The 25,267-nt window shown below is 48.9% G+C and overlaps 1 protein-coding gene and 1 long non-coding RNA gene across 3 annotated transcripts in view; one reads left to right on the top strand and one right to left on the bottom strand.

Annotated features, from left to right (window-relative positions):
* NR2F6 (nuclear receptor subfamily 2 group F member 6) overlaps positions 1-2,156 on the bottom strand; it is a 36,737-nt gene extending 34,581 nt beyond the window's left edge. For both annotated transcript variants that reach the window (XM_063914401.1, XM_063914402.1), the window contains exon 1: positions 1,881-2,156. In XM_063914401.1, coding sequence (XP_063770471.1) covers positions 1,881-2,152 — 272 coding nt within the window. In that variant the 5' untranslated portion in view covers positions 2,153-2,156. The remainder of the gene's footprint in view (positions 1-1,880) is intronic.
* On the top strand, positions 1,022-2,186 carry LOC134902626 (uncharacterized). Its single transcript, XR_010175738.1, has 2 exons — positions 1,022-1,338; positions 1,944-2,186. It is a non-coding gene; the product is annotated as an uncharacterized LOC134902626 (long non-coding RNA).
* Positions 2,187-25,267: the final 23,081 nt, after the last annotated feature.

Genomic DNA, 25,267 nt, shown 5'->3' with positions numbered 1-25,267 from the left:
AATAGAATATAAATATAGTAATATAAAAATCTAACATAAATATACTTGTACCTACTTTTGGGTCACCCTGTACTATAGCAAAATGAAAATGTGCTCTAGTTTGCTTACTAACAACTCTGGCGGGGCAACATTATGGTACCATATCCATTGGCATCAAAATACATCATTTTTTCTTCTTTTAATGTCACTAAAAGCATGCACCAGATATGGGAATGGAACCCATTAGTTTCAGTGACCCTTTGTGCTGCAGAACAATATTAATTCTTGGCTTTGTCATCCTCATTTATTTATTTTCGCTGCCAGTAAGAGTGCTGGGACCAATGGACTGTCCTTTATAGCTCCCCCACCCCTGTCAAGAAGAATCACATTTGACATGTTGTGTCACTAGCATTTAATGCAACACTAAGCTGTAAGGGCATTTAGGATGAAAAGAGAATTCAAATAAAGGCCATGTACTGGATTCCCAGCTCCCAAGCACATATCCTCTAGAGATATTACTGCAGACCTGTGTATGTTCTGACATTACTGTGACTAAAGGGTATCCGGATGATAGGTCGACACCATATGGTTGACGTGGGTTTTTTTTTTGGTTTTTTTTTGCACTTTTCAATCTTTATATACAAAACATCAATATACATAACATTTCAAGGATCCAAATCCAGAGCCTGCTGGAGATATGAATTTATTACGATATGGTAATATGATTGTATGCAATGCCATATTACCAGGTAGAAAAAAGAAATCCTAGATAACACTGTACTATTTTCTACTGCATACTGCCACTATTGTGCATTACTGGATGTTAACAATGGGCCTGAGTCAGCGGTGAATGCAATGTTGCTGTCCAACACAGTGGAGCGATTTGTTGCCACTGTGCATGCGCCAAATCCACGACCACACAGCAATTGAATAGCAACAGCGCACGCACAGAAGACTTATTTGCAAAGTGAGTGACAAGTAGCCAGTGTTTCAGGGAAGTGACAGAATAACGCAGGCGTGTCAGGACTGATTATGGGCATTCCCTAGCCAGCGACTGCGAATTCGTTGGCAGCTGGAGAGGCCTCTGCATTTTAGGAGAGGCGTTCCGTCTCTGACAGCATAGGGTTGCTCAGAGGTTCAAAGGTGCAACTGATGCACCAGATGCTTCCGCCTATGTATGTGTGCGCCGGATGCAAGACGTCGGCGGTGCCCATCTCTTTGCACATGACGGCAGCTGGGCCATTAGCCTATTTTCGGAAGCACACTGCAAATGAAGTCACAGCTGTGCACCTCTATCAGGCCCTATGTGCCCTCTTCATAACATCATCTCACAACAAAGGCCATGACTGGTATTATAGGGTATGTTGTACAGAGATTAACATGTAATGGAATGCACACATATTTATGCATCTTGGAGCGGAGAACAGATGGGAGCAAAGGTGGTATTGTAAAGTGGATGGGATACCGGCAGCACACTCCTTCTATATTAGAATGAAGAAAACATATCCCTAGTTTTGAGCAGAATATATGATGGCACTACACAAATGCAGAGCACTCTAATGACAGTAGTGATCAGACAGATGTCAATCAATGTACATTATTTCAGATGGATGGAAGTTACAGTCTCCTGTGATATTCTCCATTCATTTGTATGCCTATGCACATATTTTCTTTATAATCATCATCAGATACACTAGTTTGTGATACTATCACCAAACAACTGGTAATATTGTAGCCCACGGTACTGGAATAACCTACAGCAGTCATCATAAGAAAATAAACTAGTGAGAGATCTTCCAAAACATATCATTCTGTAAGCATACAAAACATATTTTCATAGACAGAATTTGATTTAAATATATACAGCATAGCCTTCAAATGCGAATGACAGTGCTACTTACCTGCAGGTGTAACTGAGGTTTCTACGTATACTCCTTTTAAAGAAACTTTTGCATCCTTCACAGGTGAAAACTCCATAATGCTTGCCACTGGACTTGTCACCGCACACTACACAATCCACCTGAATTCCAGGCCGTTCCTCGTCACCCTGCTCCGGGTCGCTCATGCCTCCAGGAGGTGAAGCCTCATCCTCCTCTGAGTTTCTGGGGTAGCCCTTCCCCATCCCGTTAGTGTCACCGTTGGGATCTCCCCAGCCCCCAGACACCATGGCCATAACAGCACCCAAGTCAATAAAATGTATGAAATGAGTACAGACCTTTCCCAGTGAATGTTAAAGGACACTGTACGTCTAGCCACTTATATACTTTTCTTTAAAAGTCCATTTTTTTAAGTAAACAGTTCAAATGGTTGTATGTAAGAGTGTTTATAGTGCAACACCACTATAAAGCAACAAAACAAAAGGGTAAGTGAATTGCTGTGGAAAGAGATTATAACTGTTAATTAACGGTAAAGAACACCTTTGACAAGAGTATTAGGTAATGAAGGTGATTTTATCATTAGAAAAGGTGGGAAAAGTTATGGCTTGTTCTTTTTAGTGTTTGGAGGGTGAGAGCGTGGTTCCAGAGGTCAGAGTTGCAGGAGCACTTTTGCCCTTCTTGTTGGCCTGCCTGGGTTACAGAAACAGGACAGACAGGTTCTGTGGGACCTAACAGGATGGAATGAAATACAGCTACAGCAGCCCTGGGGGATGTTTTGGAATATGACAGAGCTGCTGCTATAAGACACAATTGTATGAGAAGGTAAATAAAGGTTAAATATTAAAATCTAGCTATTGTGAGCAGTAAATGCAGCAGCAAGTATTAGTTCTGTGGGGCACAGGCAGGCTGCTCAGTCACTAAGGGAAAGTTTAAAGAAGTGACTAGAGACTGATTACCAGGCTGATCATGCATGTAGTGTGTGTGACACTGTGACTAATATGTGTTCTATCTGTGTAGCATGTGCCTGTGGCATCTGCGGGTGGGAGTGTGCGGGGGGATGTAAGGCTGGGGGCTGCTGCGGCTATAGGGTGTGCAGGGTGAGGTCTGGGAGTTGCGGGATGTGCTGGGGTCTCTGTGGGGGTTAGCTGTAGTGTGGAGGGTCCCTGCAGGGCGAGTCGTGTGCGTGCGGGGATCTTGCGTGTCCTGTGGGGTGTAGAGTGGCTCTTGGAGAAGGGAACAGTCTGAGACCAGATTCGGGAGTATGAGAGGCCCCCCTGCGGGGTGCAGTTACCCGGTGAAGCCCATCTCTGCTCGCCCCATGCCCGGTGCCCAGTCCGGAGTGCGGCCGATGGGAGCGGAGAGGGCGGAGAGCCGGGGCCCCTCCTACCATGTGACACCCGAGAGGAGGGTCCTGGCCAGGGGAAGGATCCTGTGTCCTGGGGAGGGGGCCGTGTCTGTGTGCAGTGTGTGCCGTTGCCTGGCCTCAGTGCCCTGCTGGCGGGCGGAGCAGCGAGGAATAGGATGTGCGGATAAGATCGCAGCAGAATGGTCTAAATTTCAGCTTGCTGTATGTTGCGCCCAGCTCTCTCTATTACTGACATTACACATCCCCAACAATAAGGAGCATTACTACGAATTGCCCCTGTCACATGAGGGACCTGTAGGATACTGTGCCATAGGCTAGCCTCATTGACAGGGCACAAAATGACAGCGACAAGTTCTCCTCAGTACCTGGCAATGTCTGTGGTAATTTGGGACAGTGGGGAAATAGTATGTGGGGGCATCATCTGGTGGTTAATTAGATTTACATAAATATATAAATACTAGGTGATTCATCGCGCCCTACGGGTGCTCTTCACACCGTCGTAAGGGGCTACACCCCTTAACCCTTGCACGCCCTTGTGGCGTGTAATATTTGTATTATATGGAGTATTACTTCCAATCGTAATTGTGTGAGTGGTTAAATATTGCACGGACAAAGGGCGTGCAATGGTTAAGGGGTCGTAGCCCTTTGCAACGGCATGAACAGCGCACGCAGGGCCTGATGAATCACCTAGTAGGTGCTGTGGTCGGGGCAGTGGCGGGTGAGGGGTAGATGCGGATGGGGTCCAGGGGTGCTGTGGGTGGGAGAGGGGCTGGTGCAGTGGTGCCGCTGGTGGGTGGGTGCTGCTGGTGGGGGTCCGGAAGCCACCGCAGGTGGGGGAGGGGATCCGGAGCCATCACAGGGGGGGGGGGAGGTACTGCGAGTGGGGGAGGGGCGGGTAATGCTTCTCCTTCTGGAAGCAGCTGTCCTCCCTTTGGCAGTGTCTCTACCGGAGACTCACACAGCAGCCAATTATTATTGTTAGCGCCGGTGTCCCAGCGCACTGCATTACAGGGAAGAAGATGCATTCAATAAACTACAGCTACCAGCAGGCCTTAGTGCCGTAATTCTTCGGCGCTAAGGGCTGCTGGGAGCTGTAGTTAATTTAGTGCGTCTACTTCTCTGTAATGCGGCGCGTTGGGACAGCGGCGCTAGCAATAGTGACTGGCTGGCAGAACTGACTGACTCGCTGAATCAATGTAAAAGGTGAGAGTGCTGTGCACACCCACTGCACTGCACAGCAGTGTCACTTTATACATTGATTCAGCGTCCAGACATTACCCTCCGCAATATCACCCACTCTATCCGTTACATTAGCCGTCCCAGGCAGCCCAGGTGCGGTGCTGCGGAGTAAGGGACTCTGGGGATCTGGGCGCGGTTGTGGTGGGGAGGCACTTCTGTGACATCACGCGCAGAGGAGGCTCAGGAAGTATGCAGCGCAGGGAGGGCTATGAAAGACTTCCACTGTGCCGCTTTCATACACATCTATGTCGGTGGCCACAGCAGCTTTTGTTCCACCTGCGCCGCGGCTAGGGAGTGGTGATTGTTGATGACGGAGGGGGCAGGCGGACTGGCAGCAGGACATAGGATGCTGCAGTAAAAGGATTTTTTTCCCCTATCCACAGCGCAGACTTGCTGCAGATGCAGTGGCATACCCTCCAGCTGTACCTTTTTGGCAGGTACAATACCTTTTTTATGGCTTTAATACCGATTTTTTGGCTCTCCAAACTTCCATTAAAAGTATAGGAAAAGGGGCGTGGTCACGCCACTTTACCCATGGCCACACACCCTTTTCGAATTTGTAGTGATTTTTATGTGTGTTGGAGGGTATGTTGCTGCAGATGCAGTGGGCCTATTTTGGGGTGTGGGCCTGGAGCTGCAGCTCCATCAGCTCCATTGTTAATCCTGCTTTGAGAACACACAGCAGCCAAAGGGCAGAGCCTCCCATTGGATGTAACCTGTATGGGAGGGCGTTTCTCACCCAATCAGCTGTGGACTGGTTTGATAGACCTGCTGCTAACCGAATGAGAGCCAGCCACGCCCAGCGTTATCCAGAGTGACAGATCTGGGCTATTATATAGGAGATCATTACACTGTTAATATTTTATATATGAAAAAGGTGCTGGTATTCTGGAAAAAGGTGATGATACCCAAGGCATTACACACACATCTTCAGATTATTTTGGTTATATCTGGAATTATATCACACATTTCCTGTTTCCAGTACTAGTTATAAAAATTCAAATATATACCAAACAAGATGCGGAACCATGTACCTCTGACAGTGCCACAAGTAGATATTTTGGTGCTATAGCGGGTGTGGCCACACAATAGTACCAATTCACAGCACACAATAGTACCCCTTATACACATTACACCAGGTGTAGCATCTTATACACCTTATGCCAGGTAGAGCCCTCATACACATTACACCAGGTAGAGTCCTTAAACACATTACGCCAGGTAGAGCCCTTATACACATTATGCCAGGTAGAGCACCTTATACACATTATGCCAGGTAGAGCCCTTATACAAATTTCCCCAGGTACAGCATCTTATACACATTATGCCAGGTAGAGCCCTTATACACATTATGCCAGGTAGAGCCCTTATACACATTACGCCATGTAGAGCCCTTATACACACTATGCCAGGTAGAGCATCTTATACACATTAAACCAGGTATAACCCTAATACACATTACGCCAAGTACAGCTCCTTATACACATTATGCCAGGTAGAGCCCTTATACACATTACGCCATGTAGAGCCCTTATACACATTATGCCAGGTAGAGCATCTTATACACATTAAACCAGGTAGAACCCTAATACACATTACGCCAGGTACAGCTCCTTATACACATTATGCCAGGTAGAGCATCTTACACACATTACACCAGGTAGAGCCCTTATACACATTACGCCTGGTAGAGCATCTTATACATATTATGCTAGGTAGAGCCCTCATAAACATTGCGCCAGGTAGAGCCCTTATATACATTACACCAGGTAGAGCATCTTATACACATTACGCCAGGTAGATCACATTATACACATTACGCCAGGTAGAGCCCTTATACAGCATCTTATACACCAATGGTGGCCGAACGTTTGAACCTGGGATCTACTTTTTGTTCACTTACTTACCGGTGATCTACCAGCGTCAAATAACACCAATAATGACGCTCACATTTAAAAATAGTATTAACAATGATGCATTCAAATAACAGCATCACCAATAATAATGCGCACGTGGGACTGAGGGGAGAGAAGCAGACCTACTTAAATGATAGGCTCTGCTTCTTAGGCTACTGGACACCATTAGCTCCAGAGGGTCGGAACGCAGGTCTCACCCTCGCCGTTCGTCCCCGGAGACGCGCCACTGTCCTCCTCACAGAGCTGGAAGATTGAAGCCGGGTGAGTATTAAGAAGAAAGAAGACTTCAAAGGCGGCAGAAGACTTCAGATCTTCACTGAGGTAACGCACAGCGGTAACGCGCAGCGGTAACGCTGCGCGCCATTGCTCCCACACATACACACACAGCGGGCACTGTAAGGGTGCAGGGCGCAGGGGGGGCGCTCTGGGCAGCAATATTAACCTCAAGGGTCACTGGCATAGAGATTAGATACGGCGGAGGCCGTATATTATAAAACCCCCGCCAGTATAATTAATTTGAGCGGGACCGAAGCCCGCCGCTGAGGGGGCGGAGCTTGATCCTCCAGCACTAACCAGCGCCATTTTCTCCACAGCACACTGCAGAGAAGCTGGCTCCCCGGACTCTCCCCTGCTGAACACAGTTACAGAGGGCAAAAAAGAGGGGGGGGGCACATTTAATTGGCGCAGTGAGTGAAATTATATATATATTTATATAAAAGCGCTATACTACTGGGATTTTATTCCGGTGTCCGGTGGCGCTGAGTGTGTGCTGGCATACTCTCTCTCTGTCTCTCCAAAGGGCCTTATTGGGGGACTGTCTCCATATAGATATATCCCAGAGTGTGTGGGGGTGTCGGTACGTGTGTGTCGGCATGTCTGAAGCGGAAGGCTCATCTAAGGAGGAGGTGGAGCAGATGATTGTGGTGTCTCCGTCGGCAACGCCGACACCTGATTGGTTGGATATGTGGAATGTTTTAAATGCAAATGTGTCTTTATTACATAAGAGATTGGACAAAGCAGAGTCCAGGCATAGAATAGGGAGTCAATCCATGGCTTTGACTGTGTCACAGGGCCCTTCAGGGTCTCAGAAACGTCCACTGTCCCAAGTAGCAGACACTGATACCGTCACGGATTCTGACTCCAGTGTCGACTACGATGAGGCGAGGTTACACCCAAGGGTGTCCAAAAGTATTCATTATATGATTATTGCAATAAAAGATGTTTTGCATATCACAGATGACCCCTCTGTCCCTGACACGAGGGTATGCATGTTTAAGGAAAAGAAACCTGAGGTAACCTTTCCCCCATCTCATGAGCTGAATGAGTTATTTGAAAAAGCTTGGGAAACTCCAGACAAGAAAATGCAGATTCCCAAGAGAATTCTTATGGCGTATCCTTTCCCGGCACAGGACAGGTTACGGTGGGAATCCTCACCCAGGGTGGACAAGGCTTTAACGCGCTTGTCCAAAAAGGTGGCGCTACCGTCTCCAGATACGGCGGCCCTCAAGGATCCTGCTGATCGCAGACAGGAGACTACCTTAAAATCAATTTATACACATACGGGTGCCTTGCTCAGACCGGTAATAGCGTCGGCTTGGGTTTGTAGCGCTGTAGCAGCGTGGACAGATACCTTGTCAGCTGACATTGACACCCTAGATAGGGATACCATTTTATTGACCTTAGGTCACATTAAAGACGCAGTCCTATATATGAGACGCTCAGAGAGATGTTGGGCTGCTAGGTTCAAGAGCCAACGCCATGGCGATTTCTGCTAGGCGAGCCCTGTGGACCTGCCAATGGACGGGTGATGCCGAATCAAAGAGACATATGGAAGTTTTGCCTTACAAGGGTGAGGTTTTATTTGGGGAAGGTCTCGCAGACCTGGTTTCCACAGCTACCGCGGGTAAATCTACTTTTTTACCTTATGTTCCTCCACAGCAAAAGAAAACACCACAATATCAGATGCAGTCCTTTCGGTCGCGTAAGTCCAGAAGAGGTCGGGGCTCTTCCTTCCTCGCCAGAGGTAAGGGTAGAGGTAAAAGAATGCCTGCTACAGCTAGTTCCCGGCTTCTACTAAATCCACCGCATGACGCTGGGGCTCCACTGAGGGAGTCCGCCCCGGTGGGGGCACGTCTTCGACTCTTCAGCCACGTCTGGGTTCAATCAGACGTGGATCCTTGGGCAATGGAAATTGTATCCCAAGGCTACAAGCTGGAATTCGACGACGTGCCTCCGCGCCAATTTTTCAAAGCTTTTTACCAGCTTTTCCCCAGAGAGGGAGATAGTTTTAGCTGCAATTCAAAAGCTGTATCAACAGCAAGTGATTGTCAAGGTTCCCCTAGTTCAACAGGGGAAGGAGTACTATTCAACCCTGTTTGTGGTTCCAAAACCGGATGGCTCAGTCAGGCCCATTCTAAATCTAAAATCCCTAAACCTGTACTTGAAAAAGTTCAAATTCAAGATGGAATCGCTCCGGGCGGTTATCTCCAGCCTGCAAGGGGGGGATTTTATGGTGTCACTAGACATAAAGGATGCATACCTTCATGTCCCCATATATCCCTCTCGTCAGGCGTACCTGAGATTCGCTGTACAGGACTGTCATTACCAGTTTCAGACGTTGCCGTTTGGGCTTTCCACGGCCCCGAGGATTTTCACCAAGGTAATGGCGGAAATTATGGTGCTCCTGCGCAGGCAGGGAGTCACAATTATCCCGAACTTGGATGATCTCCTGATAAAAGCGAGATCGAGAGATCAGTTGCTGAAAAGCGTGGCGCTCTCCCTGAGAGTGCTGCAGCAACATGGCTGGATTCTAAATCTACGAAAGTCATAGTTGGTTCCAACGACTCGGCTATCTTTCTTAGGCATGATTCTGGACACGGAACAAAAGAGGGTTTTTCTCCCGATGGAAAAAGCCCAGGAACTCCAGAACATGGTAAGAGACCTGTTAAAATCGAAAAGAGTGTCAGTCCATCAATGCACTCGAGTACTGGGAAAAATGGTGGCAACCTACGAGGCCATCCCCTTCAGCAGGTTTCATGCAAGGACATTTCAGTAGGACCTTCTGGACAAGTCGTCCGGGTCCCATCTTCAAATTCATCAGAAAATAAGCCTGTCCCCCAGGGCCAGGGTGTCTCTCCTGTGGTGGCTGCAGAGTGCTCACCTTCTAGAGGGTCGCAGGTTCGGCATTCAAGACTGGGTTCTGGTGACCACGGACGCGAGCCTCCGAGGATGGGGAGCAGTCACACAAGGAAGAAATTTTCAGGGACATGGTCAAGCCAGGAGGCTTGTCTACACATCAACATACTGGAATTAAGGGTCATATACAACGGCCTACGACAAGCGGAGAATCTTCTTCGCGAACTACCGGTTCTGATTCAATCAGACAACGTCACAGCCGTGGCTCATGTAAACCGCCAAGGCGGGACAAGGAGCAGAGTGGTAATGGCGGAAGCCACAAGGATTCTGCGCTGGGCGGAAAATCACGTAAGCGCACTGTCAGCGGTCTTCATTCCGGGAGTGGACAACTGGGAAGCAGACTTCCTCAGCAGACACGATCTCCATCCAGGAGAGTGGGGACTTCATCAAGAAGTTTTTGCAGAGATAACAAGTCTTTGGGGACTTCCTCAAATAGACATGATGGCGTCACGCCTCAACAAGAAGCTTCGGAGGTATTGTGCCAGGTCAAAGGACCCTCAGGGAGTAGCGGTGGACGCCCTGGTGACACCATGGGTGTTTCAGTCAGTCTATGTATTCCCTCCTCTTCCTCTCATCTCCAAAATATTGAGAATCATAAGATGAAAAAGAGTGCAGACAATACTCATTGTTCCAGATTGGCCTCGAAGGGCCTGGTATTCAGATCTTCAGGAGATGCTCACAGAAGATCCATGGCCGCTTCCTCTCAGGGAGGACCTGTTGCAGCAGGGGCCCTGCGTGTTCCAAGACTTTCCGCGGTTACGTTTGACGGCATGGCGGTTGAACACCGAATCCTAGCGGGTAAAGGTATTCCGGAGGAAGTCATCCCTACTCTGATAAGGGCTAGGAAGGAGGTGACGGCGAAACATTATCACCGTATCTGGAGGAAGTATGTTTCTTGGTGTGAAGCCAAGAATGCTCCTACCGAAGATTTCCACCTGGGCCATTTTCTCCACTTTCTACAGACTGGAGTGGATATGGGCCTGAAGTTAGGCTCCATTAGGGTACAGATTTCGGCCCTATCTATATTCTTTCAGAAGGAATTGGCTTCTATCCCAGAAGTCCAGACTTTTGTAAAGGGAGTGCTGCACATCCAGCCTTCTTTTGTGCCCCCAGTGGCACCATGGGACCTTAACGTGGTGTTACAGTTCCTTAAGTCACACTGGTTTGAACCTCTTCAAACATTTGAGTTGAAATTTCTCACTTGGAAAGTGGTCATGTTGTTAGCCTTGGCATCTGCGAGGCGGGTGTCCGAATTAGCGGCTTTGTCTCACAAAAGCCCCGTTCTGATTTTCCATGGGGATAGAGCAGAGTTGAGGACTCGTCCTCAATTTCTGCCTAAGGTGGTATCATCGTTTCATATGAACCAACCTATTGTGGTGCCCGTGGCTACGGGGGACTTGGAGGATTCCAAGTCTCTTGATGTAGTCAGGGCCTTAAAGGTTTATGTAGACAGGACGGCTCGGGTCAGGAAAACAGAGGCACTGTTTGTCCTGTATGCAGCCAACAAGGTTGGCGCCCCTGCTTCTAAGCAGACTATTGCCCGCTGGATCTGTAACACAATTCAGCAGGCTCATTCTACGGCTGGATTGACGGTACCAAATTCGGTAAATGCCCATTCCACTAGGAAGGTGGGCTCTTCTTGGGCGGCTGCCCGAGGTGTCTCGGCATTACAACTTTGCCGAGCAGCTACTTGGTCAGGTTCAAACACTTTTGCTAAATTCTACAAGTTTGATACCTTGGCTGAGGAGGACCTCATATTTGCTCAATTGGTGCTGCAGAGTCATCCGCACTCTCCCGCCCGTTCTGGAGCTTTGGTATAATCCCCATGGTCCTTACGGAGTCCCCAGCATCCTCTAGGACGTAAGAGAAAATAAGATTTTAAAACTACCGGTAAATCTTTTTCTCCTAGACCGTAGAGGATCCCAGTGCAGACTAAATTCTGCAAGACTTGCATATAGTTTTTGCTTACATAAGGGTTATGTCACAGTTTTGATCCGTCTCGGGCTGATGTTGTTTTGTTTCATACTGTTAACTGGTTCATATATTCCATGTTATACTGTGTGGATGGTGTGGGCTGGTATGAATCTTGCCCTTAGATTAACAAAAATCCTTTCCTCGTACTGTCCGTCTTGTCTGGGCACAGTTTCTCTAACTGAGGTCTGGAGGAGGGGCATAGAGGGAGGAGCCAGTGCACACCCATTCTAAAGTCTTTAGAGTGCCCATGTCTCCTGCGGAGCCCATATATACCCCATGGTCCTTACGGAGTCCCCAGCATCCTCTACGGACTAGGAGAAAAAGATTTACCGGTAGGTTTAAAATCTTATTTTCACTCCCCTGCATAATAGCCCCCTATACAATACCCTCCTCTGTGCAAATCCACCACTTTGCAGATACCCACCAACCAGTCCCCTGCATAATAGCCCCTGTACAATAATCCTCTCTGTGCAGATCTCCTACCCTTGCAGATCACCCCTTGTGTAAAAAAAAAAAACCCTTTGTGAAGATACCACGCTCTGTGCAGATCCCCCCCCCCCCCTTTGCAGATCGTCCCTCCACTTGTGAAGAAACCCCCCTTTGCATAATTTACCTGACAAGTTGTCACGCTGCCTAGTTTCAGTCCTACCTCTCCCTGCAGTCACAGCTCCCACGTTCTCGCTGCATGGTCTCCTGCTGGCTGCTTCTCCTGTCGTCGCCACCGCTGGCTCGATCAAACTGGTTCCAAGTAGCGCTCAGACTCCTGACATCTCGGGTGACATCATTAAGTCACTGCGCACCCGCACACTGCATCCCTGGGAACTGTGAAGAGAAGAAGCGGCGGCAGGCTCCTTACAGTTATTTTCTGTTGTCTGTCGCAATCTACCAGCGGTTGCTCCACGAGCTACCGGTAGATCGCGATCTACCTTTTGGCCACCTCTGTTATACAACATTACGCCAGGTAGAGCCTCTTATACACATTATGCCAGGTAGAGCACCTTATAGACATTACACCAGGTAGAGCCCCTTTTACACATTACGCCAGGTAAAGCACCTTATACACATTACGCCAGGTAGAGCACCTTATACACATTACGCCAGGCAGAGCACCTTATACACATTACGCCAGATAGAGCCCATTACACACATTACGCCAGGTAGAGCACCTTATACAGAATACACCAGATAGAGCCAGAGTCTCCCTTCGGTGAGACTGTGACTGAGGGTACTGAGCTGTACGCATATCCTTTGGTTTACATACAACTTCAATGGTTTCCAATCTGTATGAGCAGGCTCTGTACTGCACATGTGTCTGCAACAACGGTCGCAGTGCCCCCAGAGCCACAGCATGAGTGACAAGCAGCACCCATTTGGGGGCGGGGCGGTGGTGGCCAGTGTTACAGAAAATGGGGGCATGCCTATGATCCATACAGCTACAGACACAGCAGTGGATCAGGGAAATGGGCACGTGGAGGAGTTATTTTAGAAAAGACGCCACCTGCATCATTCTTATTTCTCTGACGTCCTAGTGGATGCTGGGAACTCCGTAAGGACCATGGGAATAGACGGGCTCCGCAGGAGACTGGGCACTCTAAAAGAAAGATTAGGTACTATCTGGTGTGCACTGGCTCCTCCCTCTATGCCCCTCCTCCAGACCTCAGTTAGAATCTGTGCCCGGCCAGAGCTGGGTGCTCCTAGTGGGCTCTCCTGAGCTTGCTAGAAAGAAAGTATTTGTTAGGTTTTTTATTTTCAGTGAGATCTGCTGGCAACAGACTCACTGCTACGTGGGACTGAGGGGAGAGAAGCAAACCTACCTGTGCTTCTTAGGCTACTGGACACCATTAGCTCCAGAGGGTTCGAATACAGGGCCTGACCTCGATCGTCCATCCCGGAGCCGCGCCGCCGTCCCCCTTGCAGAGCCAGAAGACAGAAGAGAAGCGATGAAATCGGCGGCAGAAAACTCCTGTCTTCATTAAGGTAGCGCACAGCACTGCAGCTGTGCGCCATTGCTCCCACAGCACACCACACACTCCGGTCACTGTAGGGTGCAGGGCGCTGGGGGGGGGGGGCGCCCTGGGCAGCAATAAAAATACCTTTGGCATAAAAATACACATAATACAGTCTGTGACTGTATATGTGTAAAACCCCCGCCATTTTTAGTCAGAAACAGGACAGAAGCCCGCCGCTGAGGGGGCGGGGCCTTCTTCCTCAGCACACCAGCGCCATTTTCTCTTCACAGCTCCGCTGGAAGGATGCTCCCCAGGCTCTCCCCTGCAGTATCCTGGTACACAAAGGGTGAAAAGAGAGGGGGGGGGGCACATAAATTTAGGCGCAAAATTTGTATATACAGCAGTTACTGGGTAAACACTGAGTTGTATTGTAATCCCTGGGTTATATAGCGCTGGGGTGTGTGCTGGCATACTCTCTCTCTGTCTCTCCAAAGGGCCTTGTGGGGGAACTGTCCTCAAATAGAGCATCCCCTGTGTGTGTGGTGTGTCGGTACGCATGTGTCGACATGTCTGAGGTAAAAGGCTCCTCTAAGGAGGTGATAGAGCGGATATGTGTGTGAGATGGTGTCTCCGTCGACAACGCCGACACCTGTTTGGATATGTGTAAGTGCTAAGGTGAATTTATTGCACAAAAGGTTAGGGAACAGACAGGAAATCTACCCATGTCTGTCCCTATGTCACAGAGACTTTCAGAGTCTCTCAATGCTCACTATCCAAAATAACAAACACTGGTATCGACATGGAGTTTAACTCCACTGTCGACTACGATAATGCAAAGTTACAGCCAAGATGGCTGGAAGGTGTTCAATATATGATTATTGAAATAATAGATGATTTGCATATCACTGATGACTCATCTGTCCCTGACACGAGAGTACACATGTTTAAGGGGAAGAATGCTGAGGTAAATTTCCCTCCTCTCATGAGGAAAAAGAGCGGGAATCTCCAGACAAGAGACGGCAGCTTCCCACAAGAGAATTCTCAGGCTGTATCCTTTACCCACTAGGGCCAGGATATGTTGAGAATCTTCCCCTGGGGTGTCCTGTTTGCACAGACGGTAGCACTTGCTATTCTCAGGGATCCTGCAGATAGCGTGCACATTCTAGTATACTACCCAGACCGGCGATTGTGTCGGCATGGGTTTATAGCGCTGTGGCAGCGTGGACAGGTACCTTATCAGCAGAGATTGAGACCCTAGTATGCATATAGATATAAATATATTAAAGATGCTGTCTTAAGTGATAGATATATAGTTATAAAGCATGCCCAAAGAGACATGAGTATACTGGGTCCTAGAGTCAAAGCTATGTCGATCTCTGCTTGACGTGTCCTGTAGAATATGCATTGGACAGATGATGCCGACTTAAGAGGCATATGGAAGGCTGAGGATTGTGTGGAGAAGGGTTCTCGGGCCTGGTCTCCACAGCTATAGCTGGTAATTCTGCTAGTTTGCCTCATATTCCTGCACAGCCTAAGAAAGCACGACATTATTAAATGCAGCCTTTCGAATAAAGAAACAAGAAAGTCTGAGGTGCGTCCTTTCTTGTCAGAGCCGGGCAGCTAGTTCCCAGGAACAGAAGTCCTCCCCGGCCCCTACAAAAATCCACCAATGTCGCTGGGGCTCCACAGGCGGAGCTAGGCCCGGTGGGGACACGCCTTCGTAAGTTCAGCCACAAGTGGGTTCACTCCCTGTTAGATCCCTGGGCAATAGATATTGTGTCTCAGGGATACAAGCTGGACTGTGAGAATATGCCCCCTCACCGACGGCCCTGCGGGCTTCCCCCCAAGAGAGGGAGCCAGTGTTAACTGCAATTCACAAATTGTATCTTTAACAGGTGGTGGTCAAGGGTCCCCTCCTTCAACAAGAGGGTGTTATTATTCGACCATGTTGTATTCCCGAAACCAGACGGTTCGGTCAGACCCATATTGAATAAAAAATCCCTGAACATATACCTGCGAAGGTTCAAGTTCAAGATGGAATCGCTAAGAGCGGTCAGTGCAAGCCTAAAAAGGGGGAGACTTTATCGTGAATCGGGACATAAGGGATGCATACCTTCATGTCCCCATTTATCCACCTCATTAGGCGTACCTCAGAATTGCGGTACGGGATTGTCATTACCAATTTCAGATGTTGCCGTTTGGTCTTTCCACGGCCCCGAGAATATTCACCAAGGTAATGGCGGATATGATTGTGCTCCTGCGGAAGCAAGGTGTCACTATTATCACGTACTTGGACGATCTCCTCATAAAAGCGAGATCAAGAGAGCAGTTGCTGAACAGCGTATCACTTTCTCTGGAAGTGTAACGGCAACACGGCTGGATTCTATATATTCCACTGTCGCAGTTGGTTCCTACAGCTCATCTGCCTCTCCTAGGCACGATCCTAGACACAGACCAGAAAAGGGTTTATCTCCCGATAGAGAGAGCTCAGGAGCTCATGACACTGGTCAGGAATCTATTAAAACCAAAACAGGTGTCAGCGCATCACTGCACTCGAGTCCTGGGAAGGATGGTGGCATCATACGAGGCCATCCCCTTAGGCAGGTTCCATGCGAGGACCTTCCAATGGGACTTACTGGACAAGTGGTCCGGATCACCTCTTCAGATGCATCGGTTAATCACCCTATCCCCCAGGGCCAGGGTGTCTCTCCTGTGGTGGCTGCAGAGTGCTCACCTTCTCGAGGGCCGCAGATTCGGCATTCAGGACTGGATCCTGGTGACCACGGATGCAAGCGTCCGAGGGTGGGGGGCAGTTACACAGGGAAGAAATTTCCAAGGTCTGTGGTCAAGTCAACAGACTTGCCTTCACATCAATATCCTGGAACTAAGGGCCATATACAACGCCCTAAGTCAAGCGGAGATCCTGCTTCGCGACCAACCGGTTCTGATCCAGTCAGACCACAGGGGTTCATGTAAACCGCCAAGACGGCACAAGGAGCAGGGTGGCGAGGGTAGAAGCCACCAGAATTCTTCGCTGGGCGGAGAATCAAGTGAGCGCACTGTCCGCAGTGTTCATTCCGGGAGTGGACATCTGGGAAGCAGACTTCCTCAACAGGCACGACCTCCACCCGGGAAAGTGGGGACTTCATCAGGAAGTCTTCACGCAGTTTGCAAATTGATGGGAACTGCCTCAGGTGGACTAGATGGCGTCCCACCTCAATAAAAAACTAAAAAAGGTTTTACGCCGGGTCAAGGGACCCTCAGGTGATAGCTGTGGTCGCACTAGTAACACAGTGGGTGTTCCAGTCGGTCTATGTATTCCCTCCTCTTCCTCTCATACCCAAGGGCTGAGAATTGTAATAAAAGGAGGAGTGAGAACAATATTCTTTGCTCCGAATTGGCCAAGAAGGGCTCGGTACCCGGAGCTGCAAGAAATGCTCTCAGAGGACCCATGGCTTCTGCCTCTCAGACAGGACATGTTGCAACAGGGGCCCTGTCTGTTCCAAGACTTACCGCGGCTGCATTTGACGGCATGGCGGTTGAACGCCGGATCCTAGCGGAAAAGGGCATTCTGGATGCAGTTATTCCTACGCTGATAAAGGCTAGGAAAGACGTGACAGCAAGACTTTTTCACTGTATATGGCGAAAATAGGTTGCTTGGTGTGAGGCCCTACAGAGGAATTCCAGATGGGTCGATTCCTGCACTTCCTACAGTCAGGAGTGACTATGGGCCTAAAATTAGGATCCATAAAGGTCAAGATTTCGGCCCTATACATTTTCTCTCAAAAAGAACTGGCTTCACTGCCCGAAGTTCAGACGTTGTTCCGGGGGTGCTGCATATTCAGCCTCCTTTTGTGCCACCGGTGGCACCTTGGGATCTTAACGTTGTGTTGGATTTCCTGAAATCCCACTGGTTTGAGCCACTTAAGACCGTGGAGCTAAAATATCTCACGTGGAAAGTGGTCATGCTATTGGCCTTAGCTTCGGCTAGGCGTGTGTCAGAATTGGCGGTTTTGTCATGTAAAAACCCTTATCTGATCTTCCATATGGACAGGGCAGAATTGAGGACTCGTCCCCAGTTTCTTCCTAGGGTGGTATGATCGTTTCATTTGAACCAGCCTATTGTGGTGCCTGCGGCTACTAGGGACTTGGAGGATTCCAAGTTGCTGGACGTAGTCCGGGTTTTGAAAATTTATGTTTCCAGAACGGCGGGAGTCAGAAAGTCTGACTCGCTGTTTATTCTGTATGCAGCCAACAAGGTTGGCGCTCCTGCTTCGAAGCAGACTATTGTTCGCTGGATCTGTAGCACGATTCAGCTGGTTCACTCTGCGGCTGGATTGCCGCATCAAAAATCGGTGAAAGCCCATTCCACAAGGTAGGTGGGCTCTTCTTGGGCGGCTGCCCGAGGGGTCTCGGCTTTACAGCTTTGCCGAGCTGCTACTTGGTCGGGGTCAAACACGTTTGCTAAGTTCTACAAGTTTGATACCCTGGCTGAGGAGGACCTTGAGTTTGCTCATGCGGTGCTGCAGAGTCATCCGCACTCTCCCGCCCGTTTGGGAGCTTTGGTATAATCCCCATGGTCCTTACGGAGTTCCCAGCATCCACTAGGACGTCAGAGAAAATAAGAATTTACTCACCGGTAATTCTATTTCTCGTAGTCCGTAGTGGATGCTGGGCGCCCATCCCAAGTGCGGACTCTCTGCAATACATGTATATAGTTATTGCTTAACTAAAGGGTTATTGTTATGAGCCATCCGTTAAATGAGGCTCAGTTGTTGTTCATACTGTTAACTGGGCATGGTTATCACAAGTTGTACAGTGTGATTGGTGTGGCTGGTATGAGTCTTACCCTGGATTCCAAATCCTTTCCTTGTTGTGTCAGCTCTTCCGGGCACAGTTTCCCTAACTGAGGTCTGGAGGAGGGGCATAGAGGGAGGAGCCAGTGCACACCAGATAGTACCTAATCTTTCTCTATCGTCCTAGTGGATGCTGGGGTTCCTGAAAGGACCATGGGGAATAGCGGCTCCGCAGGAGACAGGGCACAAAAAGTAAAGCTTTTCCAGATCAGGTGGTGTGCACTGGCTCCTCCCCCTATGACCCTCCTCCAGACTCCAGTTAGATTTTTGTGCCCGGCCGAGAAGGGTGCAATCTAGGTGGCTCTCCTAAAGAGCTGCTTAGAAAAAGTTTAGCTTAGGTTTTTTATTTTACAGTGAGTCCTGCTGGCAACAGGATCACTGCAACGAGGGACTGAGGGGAGAAGAAGTGAACTCACCTGCGTGCAGGATGGATTGGCTTCTTGGCTACTGGACATCAGCTCCAGAGGGACGATCACAGGTACAGCCTGGATGGTCACCGGAGCCGCGCCGCCGGCCCCCTTGCAGATGCTGAAGTCAGAAGAGGTCCAGAATCGGCGGCTGAAGACTCCTGCAGTCTTCTAAAGGTAGCGCACAGCACTGCAGCTGTGCGCCATTTTCCTCTCAGCACACTTCACACGCAGTCACTGAGGGTGCAGGGCGCTGGGGGGGGGCGCCCTGGGAGGCAAATGTAACCTATATAAAGGCTAAAAATACCTCACATATAGCCCCCAGAGGCTATATGGAGATATTTAACCCCTGCCTGGATTCACTAAATAGCGGGAGACGAGCCCGCCGGAAAAGGGGCGGGTCCTATCTCCTCAGCACACGGCGCCATTTCCTCTCACAGCTCCGCTGGTCAGGACGGCTCCCAGGTCTCTCCCCTGCACTGCACTACAGAAACAGGGTAAAACAGAGAGGGGGGGCAAATTTATGGCGATATTTTGATATATATAAAGCAGCTATAAGGGAGCACTTATTATAAGGCTATCCCTGTTATATATAGCGCTTTTGGTGTGTGCTGGCAAACTCTCCCTCTGTCTCCCCAAAGGGCTAGTGGGTCCTGTCTTCGTTAGGAGCATTCCCTGTGTGTCTGCTGTGTGTCGGTACGTGTGTGTCGACATGTATGAGGACGATATTGGTGTGGAGGCGGAGCAATTGCCAAATATGAGGATGTCACCCCCTAGGGAGTCGACACCAGAATGGATGCCTTTATTTATGGAACTACGGGATAGTGTCAACACGCTAAAGCAGTCGTTTGACGACATGAGACGGCCGGACAATCAATTAGTGCCTGTCCAGGCGACTCAAACACCGTCAGGGGCTGTGAAACGCCCTTTGCCTCAGTCGGTCGACACAGACCCAGACACAGGCACTGACTCCAGTGGTGACGGTGACGAATCAACCGTATTTTCCAGTAGGGCCACACGTTATATGATTTTGGCAATGAAGGAGGCGTTACATTTAGCTGATACTACAGGTACCACTAAACAGGGTATTATGTGGGGTGTGAAAAAACTACCTATAGTTTTTCCTGAATCAGAAGAATTAAATGACGTGTGTAATGAAGCGTGGGTTGCCCCTGATAAAAAGCTGATAATTTCAAAGAAATTATTGGCATTATACCCTTTCCCGCCAGAGGTTAGGGAGCGCTGGGAAACACCTCCTAGGGTGGACAAGGCGCTAACACGCTTATCTAAACAAGTGGCGTTACCCTCTCCTGAGACGGCCGCACTTAAAGATCCATCAGATAGGAGGATGGAAAATATCCAAAAAAGTATATACACACATGCAGGTGTTATACTACGACCAGCTATAGCGACTGCCTGGATGTGCAGTGCTGGGGTAGTTTGGTCAGAGTCCCTGATTGAAAATATTGATACCCTGGACAGGGACAATATTTTACTGTCGTTAGAACAAATAAAGGATGCATTTCTTTATATGCGTGATGCACAGAGGGATATCTGCACACTGGCATCACGGGTAAGTGCTATGTCCATTTCGGCCAGAAGAGCTTTATGGACGCGACAGTGGACAGGCGATGCGGATTCAAAACGACATATGGAAGTTTTGCCGTATAAAGGGGAGGAGTTATTTGGAGTCGGTCTATCAGATTGGTGGCCACGGCTACAGCCGGGAAATCCACCTTTCTACCTCAAGTCACTCCCCAACAGAAAAAGGCACCGACTTTTCAACCGCAGCCCTTTCGTTCCTTTAAAAATAAGAGAGCAAAGGGCTATTCATATCTGCCACGAGGCAGAGGTCGAGGGAAGAGACAGCAACAGGCAGCTCCTTCCCAGGAACAGAAGCCTTCCCCGGCTTCTACAAAAGCCTCAGCATGACGCTGGGGCTTCTCAAGCGGACTCGGGGACGGTGGGTGGTCGTCTCAAAAATTACAGCGCGCAGTGGGCTCACTCGCAGGTAGATCCCTGGATCCTGCAGATAATATCTCAGGGGTACAGGTTGGAATTAGAGACAGATCCACCTCGCCGTTTCCTGAAGTCTGCTTTACCAACGTCCCCCTCCGAAAGGGAGACGGTTTTGGAAGCCATTCACAAGCTGTACTCTCAGCAGGTGATAGTCAAGGTACCTCTTCTACAACAAGGGAAGGGGTATTATTCCACTCTTTTTGTGGTACCGAAGCCGGATGGCTCGGTAAGGCCTATTCTAAATCTGAAGTCCTTGAACCTGTACATAAAGAAGTTCAAGTTCAAGATGGAGTCACTCAGAGCAGTGATAGCGAACCTGGAAGAGGGGGACTTTATGGTATCCTTGGACATCAAGGATGCGTATCTCCACGTTCCAATTTACCCCTCACACCAGGGGTACCTCAGGTTCGTTGTACAAAACTGTCACTATCAGTTTCAGACGCTGCCGTTCGGATTGTCCACGGCACCTCGGGTCTTTACAAAGGTAATGGCCGAGATGATGATTCTTCTTCGAAGAAAAGGCATATTAATTATCCCATACTTGGACGATCTCCTAATAAGGGCAAGGTCCAGAGAACAGCTAGAGATGGGATTAGCACTGTCTCAAGAAGTGCTAAAACAGCACGGGTGGATTCTGAATATTCCAAAATCCCAGTTAATGCCGACAACTCGTCTGCTGTTCCTAGGGATGATTCTGGACACGGTTCAGAAAAAGGTTTTTCTCCCGGAGGAAAAAGCCAAGGAGTTATCCGAGCTTGTCAGGAACCTCCTAAAACCAGGAAAGGTGTCTGTACATCAATGCACAAGAGTCCTGGGAAAAATGGCAGGGTCGCATCTTCAGATGCACCTGCGGATAACCCTGTCTCCAAGGACAAGGGTGTCTCTTCTGTGGTGGTTGCAGAGTGCTCATCTATTGGAGGGCCGCAGATTCGGCATACAGGATTGGATCCTGGTGACCACGGACGCCAGCCTGAGAGGCTGGGGAGCAGTCACACAAGGAAGAAACTTCCAGGGAGTATGGACGAGCCTGGAAACGTCTCTTCACATAAACATTCTGGAACTAAGAGCAATATACAATGCTCTAAGCCAGGCAGAACCTCTGCTTCAGGGAAAACCGGTGTTGATCCAGTCGGACAACATCACGGCAGTCGCCCATGTGAACAGACAGGGCGGCACAAGAAGCAGGAGTGCAATGGCAGAAGCTGCAAGGATTCTTCGCTGGGCAGAGAATCATGTGATAGCACTGTCAGCAGTGTTCATCCCGGGAGTGGACAACTGGGAAGCAGACTTCCTCAGCAGACACGATCTTCACCCGGGAGAGTGGGGACTTCATCCAGAAGTCTTCCACTTGCTGGTAACCCGTTGGGAAAGACCAATGGTGGACATGATGGCGTCTCGCCTCAACAAAAAACTGGACAGGTATTGCGCCAGGTCAAGAGATCCGCAGGCAATAGCTGTGGACGCGCTGGTAACGCCTTGGGTGTACCAGTCGGTGTATGTGTTTCCTCCTCTGCCTCTCATACCAAAAGTATTGAGAATTATACGGCAAAGAGGCGTAAGGACGATACTAGTGGTTCCGGATTGGCCAAGAAGGACTTGGTACCCGGAACTTCAAGAGATGATCACGGAAGATCCGTGGCCTCTACCTCTAAGGAGGGACTTGCTTCAGCAGGGTCCCTGTCTGTTTCAAGACTTACCGCGGCTGCGTTTGACGGCATGGCGGTTGAACGCCGGATCCTAAAGGAAAAAGGCATGCCGGAAGAAGTCATTCCTACTTTGATTAAAGCAAGGAAGGAAGTAACCGTGCAACATTATCACCGAATTTGGCGAAAATATGTTGCGTGGTGCGAAGATCGGAGTGCTCCGACGGAGGAATTTCAACTGGGTCGATTCCTACATTTCCTGCAATCAGGATTGTCTATGGGTCTCAAATTGGGATCTATTAAGGTTCAAATTTCGGCCCTGTCGATTTTCTTTCAAAAAGAATTGGCTTCAGTCCCTGAAGTCCAGACCTTTGTTAAGGGAGTGCTACATATACAGCCTCCTGTGGTGCCTCCAGTGGCACCGTGGGATCTCAATGTGGTTTTGGACTTTCTAAAATCTCATTGGTTTGAACCACTAAAGAAGGTGGATTTGAAATATCTCACATGGAAAGTGACCATGCTTCTAGCCCTGGCTTCGGCCAGGAGAGTGTCAGAACTGGCAGCTTTATCTTACAAAAGCCCATATCTGATTTTCCATTCGGACAGGGCAGAACTGCGGACTCGTCCGCATTTTCTCCCTAAGGTGGTGTCAGCATTTCATCTGAACCAGCCTATTGTAGTGCCTGCGGCTACAAGTGACTTGGAGGACTCCAAGTTACTGGACGTTGTCAGAGCATTAAAAATATATATTGCAAGGACAGCTGGAGTCAGAAAATCTGACTCGTTGTTTATATTGTATGCACCCAACAAGATGGGTGCGTCTAAGCAGACGATTGCTCGTTGGATCTGTAGCACAATCCAACTTGCACATTCTGTGGCAGGCCTGCCACAGCCTAAATCTGTAAAGGCCCACTCCACAAGGAAGGTGGGCTCATCTTGGGCGGCTGCCCGAGGGGTCTCGGCATTACAACTTTGCCGAGCAGCTACGTGGTCAGGGGAGAACACGTTTGTAAAATTTTACAAATTTGATACTCTGGCTAAGGAGGACCTGGAGTTCTCTCATTCGGTGCTGCAGAGTCATCCGCACTCTCCCGCCCGTTTGGGAGCTTTGGTATAATCCCCATGGTCCTTTCAGGAACCCCAGCATCCACTAGGACGATAGAGAAAATAAGATTTTACTTACCGATAAATCTATTTCTCGGAGTCCGTAGTGGATGCTGGGCGCCCATCCCAAGTGCGGATTATCTGCAATAATTGTACATAGTTATTGTTAACTAATTCGGGTTATTGTTGAAGGAAGCCATCTTTCAGAGGCTCCGCTGTTATCATACTGTTAACTGGGTTTAGATCACAAGTTGTACGGTGTGATTGGTGTGGCTGGTATGAGTCTTACCCGGGATTCAAAATCCTCCCTTATTGTGTACGCTCGTCCGGGCACAGTACCTAACTGGAGTCTGGAGGAGGGTCATAGGGGGAGGAGCCAGTGCACACCACCTGATCTGGAAAAGCTTTACTTTTTGTGCCCTGTCTCCTGCGGAGCCGCTATTCCCCATGGTCCTTTCAGGAACCCCAGCATCCACTACGGACTCCGAGAAATAGATTTATCGGTAAGTAAAATCTTATTTTCTTTTAGAGTGCCCAGTCTCCTGCGGAGCCCGTCTATTCCCATGGTCCTTACGGAGTTCCCAGCATCCACTACGGAATACGAGAAATAGAATTACCGGTGAGTAAATTCTTATTTTTTTCTCTCCAGCTGCGTCCAAAGATGCGACTGCTGTGTCTTCTGCGTCTATCTCTGAATCTAGCCTTCAGCATGAGATAGACACCATATCAGGCTTGCACAAGCTGCTGGCTGTTTTGTGGTTTTGCCACTGGCATACCTCCCAACTCACAGAGCACTGGGCATGCCACCACAATGATTAAAACAGGAGGCGTGGCTCGCAATCTCGGCACTCGTGCAAAGCCACACACCCTTTTGCCGAGGCCACATCCCCTTTTTGGACGGGCACCATAGGTGTGCACAGGAGTCCTGACCTGTATATACGCAATGTTGTGAAGAATGCACTGGCTCCTTCCTGTTAGTCTTATCTACAATAGTGGGCATATTACTAGCGACGTTCATGTACAGTATTTTGCTATATCGGCCCCATAATGATTGATGATAACACAGCAGTTTGCATGTCAAAATAGTGTTGCTGTTGGAAAAGATCTCATTTGGACCTATAATTACTTTGAAAGGACTTTAAACATAGAATTTAAAAAGATAAAAAACACTTGGCCCATCTAGTCTGCCCTTTTTTTTACCTTTTAGTAACCTCAACCCTATCAGATCCTTAGTTCTTTATAAGGTTAGTCTTATGTCTACACCAAGCATTGTATAAATTGCTCTACTGTCTTAGCCTCTACCACCTCTGATGGGAGGCTATTCCACCTATCCACTACCCGTTCTATAATGTATTGTATCCTCATGTTTCCTTTGCACTTACTGTACCTCCTTCCAGTTTCAGCATGTGTCCTTGTGTTCTAATACTTAAGTTCTAATACTTAGCCCACACCCTGACATTCCCAGTCTGTGTGGTTAATTTATAATATTGCTCAAAGGTGCAAATCTGCACTAAAAAAATGGCAATTACATTTCTGACTGCTGAAAGCTAAGGGGCGCACACACGGGTGGTATTCATGTGACCGCCGGTCAGCTGACCGACAGTCACATGACCTCCTCCACCAGCCCGACGAGTCACTGTCCCGATGGTCGGCATGCCGACCAACAGGGACTATTTCCACTCGTGAAAAGTAGAGTGGGAATAGAACCCGTGGCGACCGCAGGTCGCCACCGAGCCCGCAAGG

The sequence above is a fragment of the Pseudophryne corroboree genome, chromosome 1, assembly GCF_028390025.1.
Source record: "Pseudophryne corroboree isolate aPseCor3 chromosome 1, aPseCor3.hap2, whole genome shotgun sequence".
NCBI classification, from domain to species: Eukaryota; Metazoa; Chordata; class Amphibia; order Anura; family Myobatrachidae; genus Pseudophryne; species Pseudophryne corroboree.
This window is presented reverse-complemented; position numbering and strand designations above follow the sequence as displayed.